Genomic DNA, 19410 nt, shown 5'->3' with positions numbered 1-19410 from the left:
ATTAGGCGGGGAGGCTAGATAATTAGAGGTTTTGGAGGTTTTGGTGATGTTACTTAAATTACCGGGAGCGTGTTTGAATAAAACGGTCTCGGTAAGTCACGCATATGACGAAATTAAAATGGAGCATTCTTAGATTGTATAACAACAGCAACAGCACCCAATGTGCGCAAAACATATTTCAACAGCCATAGCCTAAAGTCGAATGCCGTTGCATTGGACAATGGACATAGAACTTGGGAAGCGTGGCAAGAAACCATCGCCAATCAATGATGTTGATTGATTGCGTTGCTGGAGCGGACAATCAATCATCAGCGCAGGAATAATACATTGACATGCCCTTGCGATATGCCATTACTCACAAACGCTCACCAACCGTGAATGCTATCATTTTGTGCATATTTGTCATTGCGGAAAATACCGGGGAATGCTACCACCTTCTATAAGTATCGAGCAGGCGTCACCATGGTTATTGATTTCGCGTCAGGACCTCTCAGCATGCAACGACCTAATCACTAATGTACAAAAATGGGTAGGAGCAGGCTCTGAGTGTTATGGGCCATAACATTCTATACCCCGCAGTTAAAAATGATAGCCGGTCGGATACGAGTGGCCCCAGTCCCCAGTCCCCTGGTGCCAAGTTCTGAGGACGCGGTGATAAACAGGGTGCTGGCACGCCACTGGTCGAAGCAGTAGAGTATAATATTCGGATTATTATCTGAGGGACAGTCGGAAATTTGGAATTCCTTTATCACTAACCGTGCAGCCACAGCGGAAATAGGCTATAAACTGATACGGGCTGATTTAGTATCGGGCGTGGCCATGGATTCAGATCAGTGTCATGAACAGCAAGGCGGCTTTGCTGTTCGGAAAAAAATATTGACAGATTCGCGCATTTGTCATTCCAGAAGAAAAGTAAGAACATCAAAGGGTCTGAGACTTGAGGGATTCCCAGTGCTAAACTGTTGGCCGCTTCATTTAGCGACTAACCACGCTCCAACGCTAATTCATGAGTACGCTAGCGGAGTTTTTTTTCACTGAAGTTCATCTCTCCCCGGCACATGCCACGTGGTTGCACTCACCTCTGCCACATGCTGTTTCCTCTCGGCCTCGTCGTGCCGCACCCATTTGACCACGGACCGGAACACCGTCTCCTCGTCCGCCACGTTCATCTGGTTGCTGGCAATCAGCTCGTTCACCTGGGCACCAGGTGAAACGTCTCAGAAATCAGTCACAAAAAGACGTTGATTTATGAAATGCTGCACTTGAGATTTACTTTCTGAGAAACATCTCAATCAAGGTAAGGTAAATATAACACCCAATGAAACAACTATATCGCATGTTGACGATTGTGGGACATATTTCAGCGGCCGCATCGTGACGTTTTCCAGGCTTTAGGCACAAGTCTGCATAGAAACTTGTTTCGTGTTCGGAAACTGGAAAACAGGCCGTCACTCGTCATTTAACGCTTGAAGACCAGAGTCAACGGACGGGCTAGCCGAAAAAGGATGACAAAAACAGGCCTCTTAGAATCAATTCAATCGTCTATGGAATTCCTAGTTACTATTAGTTGTATAATTAAATTGTTATGAAGGAAAAATGAATTATGCTGCGAGATTTACGTTCCAAGATATCAAAATGAGACTTTAAATCGCACTATTTGCCAAACAAATTGGCGAAATTTTCATTTAATGATCGATCAACTATAATGTTAATTCACTTTCAATTTTATTTTTCACGAGTTTATAACAAGGCCGCTGCGAACTGCGCGCGTTTCGCTGTGTCCAGGTGGCTACCGCGTCCAAAATAGGCTCCTTGTCTGAAGCGTGACTATCGGGCTCTGAAAAATTTAGCTTAACCCGCGCGGGGCTGGGGGGGGGTAAATTTTACCCCCCCTCGCGAATTTTTGCGATATCTCAAAAACAGCGGCGCGCAGCGCCGCCAAACTTTCAGTACCCTTTCTTACATCAATTTGACACCTTCCCTGAAAATTTGAGCGAAATCCGTCGGAAAATGTTTGAGAAATTGACGTTTTAGTGACGTCATGTTCGCCATTTTCGCCTCAAAAACGGCAAAAGTTCAAACGCCGCTAACATCTTCATTTTTAAAGGAATCAAGACGTAACAAAAAAGGTTATACGTAATTTTACTTTGTCTATCAAATGGCTATCTCGGTTTTTTGAAAATTTTGGATTTTGGCCTAAATTTTTTCAAAAAACTGATTTTTTTGGGAAAATCATTATAAAATCCAAAATTTTGAGTCTATCGAAAAAACCGGAATATATGTCAGAGAAGTGGTCTATGTGCACCTACATACCAAATTTTAGAAGAATCGGTTCAAAAATGTGGGAGTTATTCAAAATTTTATGACGTCACGACACACAAATTTTTTGAAAAATGACTTTTTTGGAAGTTCTAGACCTCGTACGGAAACAAAAATAGCACCATTCGATTTGCCGTGAAAAACTGCATCAGATAGACACCTTTTTAGGCCTTAACAACCAACTTCAAAATTTGACCTCACTTGACCTGACCTTGACCTGACCTTGACCTGAAATTCATCCAGAGGTGGTCCATATCACTTATTGAGTGTGCCTATTGAATTCTATGAGTAAAATGACCCATAAAACATGTGTCGCACATGCCCTTTTCTATATTTTGTTTTTTGGTGACCTGACCTGACCTGACCTGACCTTGACCTTGACCTCTGAATGATATTGTATGCAACTAATATTGTCTTGGTAGCCTAAGAACACGTTTTGGGCGATCAGTCTCAGTCCATGACTCCATTCTTCGGCAACTACGGTGCAAGGCCGATACTGTAGAAACTTGCAATTTGTACCCTTGACCTGACCTTGACCTTGACCTCAAACTTTAAATTAAGTACATGTTTTTAGTAGTTCGTGATGAGAGCTTTCGATTGGCGTTTGAATTTTTTAAATCGGACCATTAGTTCGGGAGATAACAGGGGGGGGGGGTAAAATTTACCCCCCCCAGCCCCGCGCGTTCGGCTGGAGACCCCAGCCCCGCGCGGGTTAAATCGATGCCGACAGACGAGTCTTTAGACGAGCTCGCCGGTCGTTTGTAAGTGATTAAACACGGTCCAATGCGGCTGACCTCTCAGGTTATTGAGGCCACACCGCCCTACCGCGATCAATGGATGGTCTGAATCACGGTCCAAATTCGCACGCTAGCGCGCGGAAAGTTTTTAGGGCTCGTTTGACCGCTGTCAAGGGAGGGGCAGCCCCGCCCAAATTACCTGTTTGAAGGGCAGAAACAGGAACTCCTCTGTGCCGCACACTTCTTGGAAGTTCTGCAGCGCAAATTTGTGAGAGCGTATGTGAAGTTCGTCACAGGAATGGGTGTCTGAAACAATAAATTTCTTGCTAGGTGGTTTCAAGTATGTGTTAATGATAATTCTTACTTCTATCTACCTTAATTTAATTTATTTCTGTCAACTATTGATGTCAACGATAAAATGTTTTGTGCTTGTGGTAAAGAATAAGAATGACCTCAATGGCTTTAGTTAACGTCTACAATCTTACTAAATCTTACTAATCTTACTAACAATCTACAATCTTACTTGCCTTTTTTCTGTCAACTATTGATGCCAACGACAAAATGCTTTTTGATTGTTATCGTCTAGTGTTGCGCCTCGTAACACCAAATCCGCTCTTTGTGGTCAAGGCTACGACCAATTACCTACACGGCTCTTCTAATTATGTTTTACCTGCGAAGCTGCGTATTCCGAGGCAATTGGAGGGGTGCAGCTGTTTGAGCAGGAAGTAGCAGCACGCCTCCCTAACACCGGTCAGTTGAAGTAGACTGGAGGCGGGTAGCAGGACCTGGAACAGCCGCCGACGGCGACAGACGCATGTCAAAGGTCAGAGTCAGGTCAGAGGTCAGAGACAGGGGCTCAACTCGGAGTGCAATCAGGGGATGGAGCTTTGCAACTTCAATCAATAATGCCTACGAAGTGAAGAAAAGTGGTTCTTTCCAAGTGAACAATGCACATCATCCTTCATATAGCACAGAAAGCGTAATTGCATCGCTAAGCTAAGGGCACGAAAGCCGCAAGACAAATAGCAAAGGCGAGTGCTATTTATAGAGCTTGCAATTATCCATAACCTCACATGCTTACTGACATATTCCTAAGGCACTCTAACGTATTTCAATGCCTGTTGCTAAGCAACCTGTCCAAACATTTCCGCACACAAAGCCCCAAATGACCTTCCGTCGCACACCACAACTCCTGTCTGTGGCGAGTATTCACGGCACGAAGCTCTCTCGTATACGTGAGGCCGCCGCCAAGTCTTTCAGCGGTCGTTGACCCCGACCGTGACCTTTAATTAGGCCGGGCTGAGTCCGTCCGGACATGTTTCGCTTAGCCGGTCACGGGAACTCAGCGCGATGGAAATCGGGACTCGCGAGGTGCGGGACTCAGGCATGAAACGTAAGGTAACCATGAAATATCCAGTTCGGTAGCAAACACCAAACTAGACATGGAGCCAGGCACAGTGCAGAATCAGTGCAAATCACATGCGGAACCAGCACGATATTTAATTCCAGTCACGATAACATGGGGTTATTACCAGACCTGAAACCGGTGCGTTAGCCAGACACGGAATCAGATATGAAGCTATTGCGGTAACCACACGCGGAAGTCACTCCCCGGCTGGCAAGACATGCTAGCGAGCTGCCACTGGCCATGGTGGTCGGCCATGTTCGCTAGTCACGTAAAGGTCACTGGCAAAACTCAGCATAGCGAGGGCTCAGGGCTCATCCCACCGTGGCGAGATAATTGGAGACTAATCCCGCTGGTCCAGATCTGCTGATTCGCTATATCGAGAAGAGGATTACGGGAGAGGATAAACCATGATTGGATTACTGTGTTTAGTTGGTTTGGTTACAAAAGGTGCAGCAGCGTAAAAGATACTTTTTAAATACAGCTTTTAATGACAAGGAAACAACAAAATTTAGTCGTAATATGCGATAGATGGCAGGCACCAAAATGAGCTACCATTCAAAACAAACCTGAGTCGGATCAGGACGTCAACAATCAGTGCAGTATGCTGCCACGCTGTTCCAGCTCACACAAACAGATCCATTTTGATCCGGCCGTCGATTTTACTCCATCAACCCGCCAACAACAAACCGCTCCTAAAATATCTCCGCCCCGCCAGCGGACAAACAGCCAGAAGGCGACACAGAGATAGTCAGAGACGGCAAAAACCGACACAGTCGGCGACTCATTGCATCAGCGGACTCTGTCTGCCGGCAAAGGCTAAGTAGTTTCTTGTGTGCCATTAGCGGCGCGTTAGTCGCGCCAGTACCGCCGCAAAACAGCGTCCGTCGTCCATCGTCGCTGCCGCGGCGAACTCGGCGGCCCCGTACGTCATATTCCTGTGCTGAGATCGATTGGAGCCGGGCCGCCGGCCGATCGCGGCTCGTCGCGGCTCTGTGGTCGGTTTGGGCTGGCTGGGTCGACCGGGCGCCCCCGGCTGGGCAGCGGGGCCGGCGCGGCGGGGGCGGCGGGGCTGGGACGTCCCAGGTGCCCTGCACGCCGTCCGGCAGCTGCAGTTGGCAGCCAGGTATGGAGATGCTCACAAAGACGACCCTGGCAGTGTGACGAAGAAAACCTGGCGCGGCACCAGAGCGGTCTGACGCAGGCCCGGCGGGGCACTGGAAATAACGGGGAGACGCAGTGCGGCGGACACAGGCACTGCGCAGGACACGGGCGGACCCCACACCGGGGCTGCCGGATGTTTGTCCGACTCGCAGAGGCCAACACTGTATGGATGAACACGAAAAGAAAATAGTCCTCGCTGCTGTTTTATTTTTCCTTGAAGATAAATTTTATTATTTGAACATCATGTCATCAGTACTTTTACTTGTATGTACTTACATGTTACCTATGTTTCGCTTATTTTATGAATAAAAATAGTGTTATATCTTCGGTAAAAGGTGCTTTAACATGCAAGGCAGAGTTTCATTAGTAATCAGAGCCAATGAGATGAAAAATCCTTGCCATACCAAAACGGAACAAATTTCTCACGCACCTCCACCCGTGAGGCGTCATGTGTGGTCTGTTCTTTTCTGTCATCGCTGACCGATGACGCCCGTTGCCATGGTGATCCGTCACTGAGGACGGGTCGGGCGCGGCATATCGTGTCCACTGGCCGATGAGCACACATATAGGGTCGGCCGATCTGAACATGGAGCAGGGACCGGGAGGCGCTTAGGCGGTGATGTAGATGTGATTGGTAGGGAATTATGGGAAAGATGCATCTGTTATCTGTACAAAACCCATCGTGTACACCGTGTGACCATGACTAACGTAAAGCTCCATAAATAAAAAGGTCCTTTAAATGAACCATTTGATCCTACCATGGACCTTGTTGACGTACGAGAGTAATTATCTAACGTAAAATACTCTGGACGTAAGGCTGCAGGTCAACGCCCTCTGCTACACAAAGTGTGCCGGCCTAGCAACGCAGCACCGCTGTGTCGCCACACAGACTGCACGAACCGACCGTCTAGCTGACTGATGACCTGAGGTGACGGGTCGCCGGCACGAAACACATTCAGCGACTGAAAAGGGCAGGAGGGAGGGGAGGAGAGGTTACGTCTGTAGACAGTGCGTGCGGTAGTCTTTTCAGTCATCGTCACCGTCATTTTTATCGACGTTCGTAACAATCGTCGTCATCACGAGTGCCCGAGTGTCTACATGCAGCCGCCACTGTCACCGGCTCTAGCACGCGACACTCGAGTCACAGCTGTCAGCGATTGCTTAGCAACAGGCATCACCGCCGCGACGCCGCATTAATGTGGTCACAGCTGCCTTCTGTGACAATGACATGGTGCCATTGTAACATATCTGGTATTTGCTTTTCGACTAAATACCACAATCTCAGAAGACATCATTTGTGGTTGAACTATTGTCCGGGGCAAGGAATGAAATAGGTATAAAACAATGCTTGAAAATATTTTTGAACATTATAGGCGTGGAAAAGAAGCATAAGAGTAGAAAGGCAAAGAATGTCGAAGGTTACTCTTGAATACGCAAACAATTAACGGTTTGCAATATTGAATGGTTCACCATGCTTCTGCTGATATAATTTATACGGCAGCTTTACCGAAATCGCTTTCGCCTTCCCTGCAGCATGGCCGTAACACGACCGTATAGCCTCAGGGCATTGTTAAGCTGTCGAGAGGCGATCGATGGTAATTTATCGTCCAGATAACCTACAGTATAGCCGTGCCGGTGGCCGCCTGTGCCTCTTTTCCCGGTTATCGTCGGTTTCCATGGAAAACCGCGGGTCATTGCTCGCCAGACATGGTGCCATTGAACTGGGCGGAGCCATGCACAGTCACAGACATTTAGTGATTCATGCCAGACATATGCTGTCGCCAGCCAGACGTCTAGACGACCCCAGTTCCAGGGCCGCAAACAACAGTGGGCGATGGTGCGGCTATCAAAATTCAGTCGAAACAGCGGTTACGACTTCTAACGATTTCTAAGGAACTGACCACCGAGCGGTGAGCTTTCACGGAAGAGAAATCGCTTCCAAGAGGCAGTCACAAACAATCAGATCATCACTACATAGGGCTTCAACAACTTTAGCTCCTGCCGAAACCTTCTAAGACTTCACACACACGTGGGTCACCCCAACATGGTTGGATCATATTCTCGACGAAACCTTACCCATTCAACGACTGAGTGAAAATCTGCCTCACGCTTGAGCCTTCCTGACGAGCCTCATGAATCCCGGCATAAAACGCGACTACGCGGAGGCGAGTTTAGCATTTCAGCAAGACAAACTGACAAAGCCATATTTTCTCAAAGTTTTCCGGCTGGGAAATCACCCAGTCCCGCTCGTCTGGGACGGCACTTGTTGCCGAGTGCAGTGGGGCTCGCCAGTGCCCGTCGTCCTTGGCCGTATTTCAAAGCGGCGTCAAAGGCGAATCGATACAGGTCCGCCGCTGACGGAAAGGCGGGCTGGGTGACTGAGGGCTGAGTCGTGTTTCGACCGGTTCGGTGGCTCGGGGTGAGGTCGAAAAGGTGCGACTTTGTTCAACTCCTCAAAGCTAATGACTGCTTAGCCGCGCGGGTCACGACTCACCTCCATACCTTCACTGTAGGTGGTATGAGATGTCGTTTATTGATGAATTATATCCACGCATGCCATTCACACAATGTAGTCTGTTATATTATTGAGCAGTGGGCACTGCAACTCGAATCTCACTTAAGTTGATGGAAAATGTATTACTTGGATGATTCTGTTATCCGATGCTAATGTCATGCAGGACCAACGTCCCACAATAGTGTCATAATCAAACCAGAATGACATTTTCACCAGCGTGGCAACACTATTTCATCTCCATGACATTAGAATAGCCACTGCGATCCGAAGAGTATGAACCCAGCAAACATGCCCACATGGTTCCCATATGGGGCCCACATGGGCCCCCCACCTCTTCCATATGGGTCCCACATGGGAATGGCAGTGGGTGACACGTGGGACCCATATGGGCCAGCCCACGTAGGCCCCATATGGGACCCACGCGGCGCCCACATGGGACCCATATGGGTAGCCCATCTGTAGCCCATGCCCCACGTCGGCCCATCTGGCCCATGTTCACCCCATATGGGACCCACATGGGATGCCCATCTCCAGCCCACATGCGTTTGGCCCATCTGGCCCATTTTTATCCCATATGGGGCCCATATGGGTAGCCCATCTGTAGCCATGTCCCACGTGGGCCCATCTGGCCCATGTTCACCCCATATGGGACCCATGTGGGCATGTTTGCTGGGAAGGCTCTTGGGATTTACACAACATGTTGTGAATATGATTTACAAAGTCTGTTCAACTTATTGTACAAGATACCTTTGCGCCTAAATCCTTTACAAGCGTGTCAATCTTTTTTTGCAGTGATTTTTTTTTAAAGTCCACTCACTCTTTGTTTGGCAAAGTGTGCTCTTAGGACGTATTAGTGATCCTCTATCGAATCCGTCAACGGTCTCTCAAACAGCTCATTCAACAACAGCTCCGAAGTCAACGTCCCCAGATCAGATCTGAATTCCGCCCGCCGAACGGGGATCTCTCCGCCTTTGTGAATCGCCGATCGGCCCACCGTATTCAGCCAGCAGCCGAGCCGACTGGGAGGGTTAAGAGCTTGATCCGGGATCTTCCACCACTATCCGGGATTTCTGGGCGCTCTGATCGGGTCTCGGCGCGAGTATCGAACTGACAACGACCCGCACTCTCCCCTCCCTCTCGTCCCCGGGCTGCAGAGTGACCCCACACCCGCCTGAGCACTTGAGCCGCACACTTAGCCTGAGAGCACGGCGGCGATTCAGAGGGCGGTGACCAGCCCGGTGATGAACAGACTAGGTGGGGTCCGAACCGTGGACCGTGGACGTGGCTCCGTGGACAAATACGCTAGGGCGATGGACCGGGATTGAGGTTACGGACAGCTTCTGAGTAGTAATGGACGGTTCTGCGATAGGTACTTAATGGACAATGCCTAAGTGCTATGATGCGCGGCATGACACGCGTTTGCGTATGCTGTGACGTTAGTCGATCTGTGATGGGACAATAGCCTGTCCTGCGGTGGGGCTTTACCCAGTTCTGCGGTAGAACAATGCCCCGTTCCGCGACATCTCGACCGGGCTGATCGAGTGCCCTGGGACGTGGTCTCCGCAGGATTGAGTTAGCGGACAGAGTGGAGTCGGGTGGAAACTGATGGCACGCCAGCGCCGAGCCTGGTGGGAGTAATATTGGTTTCCGGATACCTCGGTTAGATGGAGATTTGTGGCTTCTTGAGTCTGGTGTATCATGTAGAAGTATAGTCTGACAAACCCGAACTGGGAGGAGCTGCGAACTTAACTAACTAAAAGTATTATCGCGACGAAACTGTTGATGAAGGTTCATGTGAACAAAGGAATGAACCACTGGATGACTTACTGCAGTTTAATGGTGGCGATTGTAGCTGAACAAGAGTTCTGGAGTTCAAGTCAAGACGCCAGACTGGCATGATGTAGACGTACAAATCGGATAATGATACGATGATCCTATATGTGACGTCGGTCCAATGCAATAGTGACAATGTTGCAAAACTGTAGGTTGACTTTTTAGGATATTAGTGAAACAAATCCATTCCATCTGCAGCGCTTCTTAGTTATCGTCCAGGAACTGACACATTATTCTGGGCATTATCAGGTGTGTGACCTTCTGACCTCTGACGAGCCACGGTACGAGCACCTCTTTCCGGTACGGATATAAGCTAATTATTGTCGTGTATCCGGGATGATTACCGTATATCCCTACCACATCCCGACCCGCGGTCAGAAACGCCCCGTAATACCACCAGGGTCATCAGAGGGTCAGACAGCAGAGGTAGGTCAACGACCTCCCCATCACTGCCTGCTGGCAGGGCGGTCAGCGTTGGGAGTTCGATCGGTGGGAGATTTGTGGATCTTCCGAGACGCGAGAACTTGGACAGGCTTCTGCTGACGTCACGCCAGTATAGCCAACACGTGGGTAAACCAATAGCTGTCCTTAGTATAAAAAAACTACTAGTCGCTGCGAGAAAAAGATGGCGGTTTGGTGGGAATGAATATGTCTTTCAGGGGCTCGGTCAAGAGAATCAGTGGTCTGATACTGCCGTCCCATTTCCTCACCTGAACATTGTCCTCGCATATTTGCAGTTCTCCAGTGTAGGCAAAGTCTACCAGCAGCTGAATGGCATGGGCGTCGATGTCGTGAAGGGTGATCTGACACTGGCGCTTCTCCGCCAGGTCATCTGAAAAGGTCAGGTTAGGTCACGTTAGCTAGAGGAGGATGCCTTAGTCAACACAGAGCATGACGCAGTCTAGGTAAATTTGTGACATGATTTCGCGTAGCAAAAATCAATACCTATAAATGCCTAGGTATAGGTATTCATTTCACTACTCAAGCACGTAGCATTTGCACTTTTGTGTTATAGTAATTGTAAATATGTGTAATGACCATTGCTTCCTACGGATTGTTACAATTAGCAAGAGATGCAGATAACTTCATATCGACGTCCTTCTCATCCTCCTCTTGTGCCTTCCGTGTTCGTTGATATCCCGGTTTAGCTCGTACATCATTGTCATTTCCGTCTTCATGACATCTTCGATTATCTAGCGATTCATTACTTCCCGCTATCGATGGATGACGGGGCTCTCCCCTGGACCACGATATAGCGCGTCCCTACTATCAGGAGTAATTAATTCCTCAGTGTCTGGGATACAATTAAACGATATAGCCAAGGTAATCAATTTTTTGTTTTAGAACTGAGATGTGACCAAAGTTAAATCAGATTTTTTTTTTCACGGAATTCTGGTAAATACCGTCAAAACAATTCAAAGTTAGTTATCTAGATGCTACCGCAAAGCTGTTTTCAGATTAATATTGCAATGCACTAACTTCTATCTCGAGTTTCCACCATAACAGTCCCAAACGGGAATGCTTCTAGGACGTAGGGCGGAGGGCGGGGACAGGGGCGGGGCCTCCCGACGTCGGTGGCACAGCTTGTAGCCAGGGAGGAACGAGGCGGGGGTGGGCACGCGGGACTCCGAACAAAGGCCAGTTCCGAGCGGCTCGGCCTCGCTGGCGCTACTGCGTTGACCGACGAGTTACGCACGCATCTGCTCGGCCATCCTACCCCAACCGGTCGCGATGGACCGAATCGAAATGTTCGTCGAGACCGACGCGACATAGCCGACGGAAGTCGACGGGACGGACGGACGGGAGCTGTTATGGGTGGTCACAGAGACTGAGCAGGAAGTCACAGACGTCAGCGGTGATGGCTAGAGTGACGGTATGAGACTGTACTGAAAGGAGACGCGGAAATGGAGAGGGTGGAGAGAGAGAGAGAGAGAGAGAGAGAGAGAGAGAGAGAGAGAGGAGAGGAGAGAGAGAGAGAGAGAGAGATGAGAGAGAGAGAGAGAGGAGAGAGAGAGAGAGAGAGAGAGGAGAGAGAGAGAGAGAGAGAGAGAGAGAGAGAGAGAGAGAGAGAGAGAGAGAGAGAGGAGAGAGAGAGAGAGAGGAGAGAGAGAGAGAGAGAGAGAGAGAGAGAGAGAGAGAAAGGGAGAGAGAGGGGAGGGCTTAGCGATGCGACAGAGGGACGAAGAAGGGTCAAATCACATACGGAAGAGGAGTGGTAGGGAGCGGACCGACGGGGGAGTTGCGATTGCCTTCCACCGGTTGTGCGCGAGCCACAGCTGCGGCCAACGGCCCAGCAGGGTGCCGGCTGGTCGTTTGTCGTGTCGGAAGGCTGAATAGCGCTTTGTGATAGCCCATAATACACAAGGCCGTTCGGACAGCGAGTGGAGTACGGCGTACGAGTGATGGCGACACGGAGACAAGTGATCTCGGCGGCGGCGTGCAAACCGTGTTCTGGCTGCTGGTAGCGTACGAACGGGACCGTGTCTCCCGGTGGTAGCGTACGAACCTTATAGGTATCTTGGATACAAACCATGCGTTGCGTTATGCATGCTCCGCAATTTTGGTGGCTGAAATGACGGTCCACCGCGCCAGAAATCTCGGAGATTGAAGGCGACATGCCGAGTGACGGTGGTGTCAAAATTTTATGACATTTCGCACGCGCGGTTGTCATCACTAATCTAGTTAATAGCGTGAGTGCTGCGCTCTCGGTTCAGGCTGTCGTTATTGCTTTTTATCTGTCTGTAATCAAGCACCCCAAAACTGTTCGGTAGCTGTCAGCAGTAATTCGATTGTTAGGTTGATCTGACAAATTACTCTGAGCCCATAACGACAAAAACTGGGAGGAACTATCTAATTATACTGTGAGACAGGAACAGGATGCTATGCTGTCCCGGAGCTAATACATCTGTGTGATAAGTTCTCATGACAAACATTTGTGCACACTGTAGATTACGACGGCGCTAATGTCAACAGATGAGTTCCCAAGGAAGCGAGCATGCATACATAATATTCATGCATGCATACATGTCATCTACAAGTTAGCATACTTCCTATTGCACATGTCATCCGAAGCACAATTATGAAGAAAAAAAAGTCAATAGGGACCTGAGTCCTGACTAAGATTTTGGAATTTGATGCATTAATTAATGTTTCTTATTCGGAAAGGCAACGTGATTGTGACACATCACTCAGCCACGTTAGCAGTGATGGTTACTAAATAGGTGATGGTTACTGAATTAATTTCATATCTTTTCTTCCATTGTCACGCATAAGCAACACATCATCTCGTCGGCGACAGCCTATTTATGATACGTGTGCCACCAAACAGCTGCGAAGTGGGCCGTGGCGCGTATCAACACATCGTCGCATGTTATCGTCTATTTGTAGGCACGCACACTCATCCTCCGTCTCTGCCTGACACATCTCCGACATTATCTGTCGGCACTCCGCCGTCCGCGGCAGAGGACGGGAAGACGCCGCTCCGGCCGGACCGTCCTCCGCGGCGGGCGCAGCTCCTTTGTCCGACAGCTCCGACTCCAGCGCCGGGTGGGGAGTCGCGCCAGCAGCTCCGGCGGACCGGACGTACCCCACGTGGGTGCCGAGAGCTGGCCGCCGCCCAACTACGTCAGAAGACGAGCGCGAGAACGGCGCGGGAACGGCGCCCGGCCGTGCTCGGTCACAGGAGAGTAGGACGGGCGCCACAGGACACCGGCGGCCGGCCCGTGCTAATGGCACCGCGGCGCCGCGCTGGACGGCCTCTCGACCGGTCCAGATAGATCGGGGATCGATCCAAGGTTCGCCGCACCGACCCGGACCACCGGCCGACCGCCACGGCCGGGTCGTGATTAAGAGCGTATATTGACGGCCGGCTGATACTCAGATGGGTCTTTGTTCCGGGAACCCGATGGGCTGCCATCTTCGGAGACTTCTGATAAAATAATCATCCACTTGTCATTCTGTCTCAAAGTCTATTTATCTCAGGGCTATAGTACGGCCATAGCCACCGGTGCCGGTCCCACAACCGCCACCGATACCACCACAGCCGTCGATGGCGCCACCATTGAGCGTGGCTCCCGACTAACGGCAGGATGATGACGCCGAGCGAGGGACGGCCCGGCGACAGCGGACTGCTTCCGGTCCACTTCCGGCCCGCGGCGGTCGCGGCATTCATGAGCTGTCGGCGCGTGCGGCGGTGGGAAAGGGACCGTCATCGATGCGTCAGTCACCGCCGAGCGGGCGTACTATGATGCCACAGCTGCCCGACAACAGCGTGCTGAGCAGATGCGGGTGATAGTGGCGTGGCGGCTCTGGGACATGCAGAAGAAAAAGTATACGCGTTTCTGCAGAAACATTTTTGTATAGTTCTACGTACGAGTTTTATTGGAAGTATGAATGAACCAGCACAATTTTGATGCCAACGATAAACTTCAACATCACCAGCGAGTGAAGTTGACCACTAGATAAAGCTAAATAAATCTCCCGAAAGTCAAATCACGCACAACTTTATGTCCCGTCTGCGAGTTCCAGCCGGCAGCTGACGACCCGGCGCCCCGAGTATTGGTCGTCGTCAGGCACTTCCAAGACCCGGCAGAGACGGCCGACCTGAGCCTAACTACCAGAGGCTGTGACTCTCGAGGTGGCCCGAAGTGCACTCAAAGCCGCCTGGGAGCTCGAGCCCGGACTGAGGTGCTTCCAGGACCGGCAGCCAGATAGCACGTTCCATTTAAAACGCAGTATATAACCACCTGCGTAGTTTGTGGCTCGAGTCAGGGATGGAAAATGCACTGAGTATATATCCTGAGTTAGCTGAAAAATATGTAATGAAATTACTATCATCTTGTTACTTGCTGGACTACACGCAGTCCATTCCAAAGTCCATTCCATCCGCGCGTAACACAGCGCTGCTCTGGAGACGCTGGTAGGTATACTGTGCCGCAATACAAGAGCGCTCGGCGGCCCAGCCTACCACTGCAGTCTGCAGGCACGTCTTGCGGGCCGGGCTGGAAGAAGCTCTGGCGCGAGGGATAGTAAAGAAAAACGGATGTGTGTGGAGGAATGGAGAAGACTTGTTAATGTCTTTAAGAAATTCTTTGATTCAAGGTTTTGGATTTTTGTGATGTGATCGCCAATGTAAAAGCATGCGCCTTCCAGTGCTAACTAATAAGGTGACTTAGCGTAGCGAAAGTCGTCGATTTATATTTTTATAGGCATATTTTCCGACAGTAAACGATCTCGCAGGAACAAGATATGAACTTCTTGAAACAGACGTAACAGTGTATCAAGCAATAATGTATAAAACTCAACACAATTGCTCTTATCCAGAGTCAACGATCACCAGATAATTTTTCGACCTCTCATATGGCCTCTCTGCAAGACGTTTGGCACCCACTTGACGACCGACACACCCATACGGTCAGCGGTTCATCAGTCCCATCCCAGGGGTCTCTGACAATGGTCGCTACAACAGGGTGTCCGCAGCAGTGACCATTAACCGCAGAGTAACGCCCTAGGGCAGCGGGCCGTGAGTCATTTCCTCGTTGACGGCCTTTCTGACCAGAGTGCTCTTGTCCCGCTTGACCACAGCAATAAGCGGAAGAGATTCTGGGAGTTCTGCCGGCTGTCAGCGACTCCGTTTGATTGCCAAAGCCGCGGAAGATATGGTTGTGATCTGTGGCTTTGGGTGCGGCTGGGGTGTCGCCGGTCGTCCGCCCCGTCACCCCTGCCCCTCCCCCTCTCCTCCACCATAAGTGTGGACATTAGTCGGCGCGGCGCCGACGGCGACACCGCGCCGGCCCCGTCGATATTGACATTGTTTTTGTCACCAAGCCGAGCGGCTGGCGAGCCGGAGGACGGCGGTGGGGTTACTGACCTGAAGCCCATCGCCGCGCCGACCGTCGCCGACTCTCGCCCCCCTCCCTCTCCCCCTCCTCCGCCAACAGCTCAGCCGTCCATCTTGCGTGAACGACTCTGATTCAACAGCTGGGGGCGATCGTCGGTTTCTTTGTCTTGAGCGTCGCGCCGTGGATTAGACCGGCCCGCCGCGGTCCGTCGTTCCAGTCATTAATTTCCGTGGGCAAGCGGTCGACGTTAAGAAGTTGGTTTACGGCTGCGTACGGATATAAGGATGGCGTACTGAGTACATGCCGAGGAATTTACACGAGTCGAAGTTGTACCTGTGGTGTTTGGTTGCACTGGCGCATGTCTGTGATCGTTGCGATACATTTTGCTGATGTGATAGCGCATGTCTGTGCTGCTATTTATCTACTTAAGGCTAAATAAGAGTTATCAGCATTATTTGCATAGTTATGGTGGCGTGACTAATTACGTAAGCTACAGTATGCTTGGATAAAAAACGACACTGATTTTCCATAAGACACTCTCTGACGCAGACCAGCCGAGCGGGACAAATTCATCCGGGAACGAATAGAAAGCGAGGGGAATGGAGGAACGATGTGACCTGGATGCTCAGCCGAGCGACGGAAAGGCGAAAACAAAAACAACGGTTTGGGCATGGATGATATAACACTGGATTGGTGTCTCGTGGAAATTAACATTGGGATCCGCGACATTGGGATCAGGCCTGCCATCTAGCGAGAGAATTATCGTAAGTTAGGAGCAAGCCGAGTGAACGCCATCTCTCAGCATTATGACACACGTGGGTGTGGCGTGTTAGTTGGCTCGAAATGCATTTTCCCACGAGCTGGAGGTAATCTAACTGGACCTGAGACGACAAAAATGTCTTAAATGCTTGAAAGCCAAAAACGTCAAGCAGCCTTTAGGTAATAACGAAAATAAAATGCGTAAGACGGTGTGTATTGAAACGCCCAGTTCCATTGGCTTGTACGAGCTTTTATATGGCCATTTACTCACAATGGTACAGCAGTTTGACAATATGTCATACATATTTGGTAGGCTTATTCCTTCTTCTCCGAATTTCGCCCGATTTTCTTCATCTTAGTTAATGTTACGGCACGTGTCACGTGCCAACTTAGGGGTGTCGAAATTGTTCCACATGAAGTAACTCCGCAATGGCTGGGCCCATTACGGTAAAATTTCGTCAATAGTTAGGCACCGTGGCCAATGCATTTCCATGTGTCACCATGGGGGTGCTACTGCACGTGCGCACGTGCGGGGTGTCGCTTCCATATCTCAAGAAGGGCTGGGCGGATAACACTCAAACTTGGTACACAAATGTCACATCGATGCTCGCACTGCATTGATCAGTGCTTACATTGGAGTCGTTAGGAAAACGATGAAATGAGATGCGTGGTGTTTATGCCTTTCTGTTCCAGCAGCTAATTGATCCGCAACAGGAGATCCTTGTTTGTGAAGGCTTCGTCTCCCTTTTCCACTCCTTGTTTAAAATAACATTAACAATGTACGAAGAAGATCGCACATCAAAGTTGTTTTAGGCGGCTATCTTGGGCCAGGACTGCGGAGTTGTAGTCAGAGCCAGCGGTTCTGTTCCGACTCGGAATCGGTTGATTTTTAACCCTCGCCCGCACATGCCATTTTCCCATCCTAGAACGCACATGGGGGGGGGGGGGTGGTTGCCACCCCCCCCGCGCCATTTCGTTCCTGTTGGAGATAGAGCTTAGCAGTAAAGACCAAAAAGATTCTTTGGGAAGAGACGAATCCAATGATACCCAGTTTTGCCTTCTCAGGTCAGTCATTGACCTTCCAGGTCAGGTCAAACTAAAAAATGTTGCTGTTTTGGGTCACCGTTGGATATCAAGTGCGCTGCTTATCAAATACCGATGACGATGCTGTTTTCTGGTGCCAAGCCAGCTAGAACCTCTTTGTCACACTATCCGACCAGAATTTTGCTGCTGAGGTCATTTCAGGTCAAGTTAGGTCAAGGTCAATTATATGTGTTTGTATGTCTGTGTGTGTCTGTGTGTATACTGATGTGTGCACCGATTGTTTTTGGGTCCATATCACATGAAATCATGATCTGAGAAGCTTTTACCAAAAATGCAGTCAAAAAACTTCACAAAAAGTAAATTCAGCTTGCCTAAAACGCAATTATCTTAGATGACCTAGGTTGACCTTGACCCTGACCTTGACCCCTGGACATCGTCGAACAACATGTTCCATGATAGGTGGGAGGTAAGACTGGCAAAAAAGGCCGAAATCAGGGTGTCAAAAGCTCACAAGGCCCATGGCAAACGCAAGATGTTGAGAATTGGCCATTTGGGTCATGACATGACCTTAAAAACAAGGTCATATCTCCGAAACCAAAAATCACAGAAACTTGAAATTTTCAGTGGACATCAAGAAAGGATAGACAAGCAGCTATACGAAAAATCAGCCTTCTAGCTCTAAAAATGTTGAGTGCAGAGCAGAAAGACTGCCTGGGGGGGGGGGTGGCAACCACCCCCCCATGTGCGGGCGAGGGTTAACAGCTGTAGGAGTATGAGTCGAACGTCACCGAAAAGTCATCGACTTCACAGACTTACCAGGGCTGCAGAGTCGGAGTCTGTGTGAATCGACAGTTCTGCCCGAAGGAGTCGGAGTCGATATTTGGATACCGGAATCGGAGTTGGAAACAAAGTCACTGAAATTTCATCGACTACGCAGCACTGGTTGGGTCCTTTTCATAGAGCGTCTTGAATGGCATATTGAGCGGCAATGACGTTAGCAATTCCGTTTAACTTTTTTCATTAGACTTATGGATAGTACTTACGTTCGTTTTGTTCTTTGATCGGACAATTTGTTTGATTTAGGCCAAGTAAAGACTCATGTGAAAAATAGCGAAAACGACACGTGCTGGCGAAGTCTCCAATAACTCCCTGTTTCACGATTTAATGAGGAAATAACATGGAACTGCTTATCTTATTACTGACCCTGCACATAAATCTATTAATTTCTTCGCTTTTACTGACATATAAAGACATAATCTTTTGAAAAATTGCACAACAAGCCTGCTACTACACCACACTCCCGTGTATCACAATGCTAATCAGCGGCGTTCACTCGGCTTGCTCCTAACTTACGATAATTCTCCCGCTAGATGGCAGGCCTGAGCTCAATGTCGCCAAAAACTGCGAAGACACCAATCCATTATTATCTCATCCATGGTTTGGGCGAGGAACGGACGACGTCAGGTCACGTGACACTTAAAAGCGGTACACGTCAACATCAGCTATAATAACTATGTGGCGAGGTAACAATAAAGCGTGCATGCGACGCTGGTGTTCTTACTTGTAAACATGGCGCTGAAATAGGGACTGCAGGCCGCCAGAACGATTCGGTGCGCGTTGATCTTCAGGTCGCCGACAACAAACTCCACGTCGCACAGCTGAAAGTGAGAAGTGTCTGTGAAATTTCTAACATTACTCGTGCATGGTGTACTTCGGTGTTTTCATAGTAAATGAAATGAGTGAATTCCATGTCATGCAATTACATGTTTTAATCATCCGATGACAACCATGGTG

At 49.4% G+C, this 19410-nt stretch overlaps 1 protein-coding gene across 1 annotated transcript in view; it reads right to left on the bottom strand.

Annotated features, from left to right (window-relative positions):
* LOC122374979 (kelch-like protein 17) overlaps positions 1–19410 on the bottom strand; it is a 43928-nt gene that overhangs the window by 9705 nt on the left and 14813 nt on the right. The window contains exons 3-7 of the mRNA XM_043354103.1: positions 19178–19274; positions 10684–10805; positions 3727–3841; positions 3256–3362; positions 1080–1196 (exon numbers count right to left, since the gene is read on the bottom strand). Of these exons, the coding sequence (XP_043210038.1) occupies positions 1080–1196; positions 3256–3362; positions 3727–3841; positions 10684–10805; positions 19178–19274 (558 nt within the window). The remainder of the gene's footprint in view (positions 1–1079; positions 1197–3255; positions 3363–3726; positions 3842–10683; positions 10806–19177; positions 19275–19410) is intronic.

The sequence above is a fragment of the Amphibalanus amphitrite genome, unplaced genomic scaffold, assembly GCF_019059575.1.
Source record: "Amphibalanus amphitrite isolate SeventyFive unplaced genomic scaffold, NRLGWU_Aamphi_draft 001751F_arrow, whole genome shotgun sequence".
NCBI lineage: Eukaryota > Metazoa > Arthropoda > Thecostraca > Balanomorpha > Balanidae > Amphibalanus > Amphibalanus amphitrite.
The sequence above is the reverse complement of the archived record's forward strand: the minus strand, read 5'-3'. Positions and strand labels throughout refer to the sequence as shown.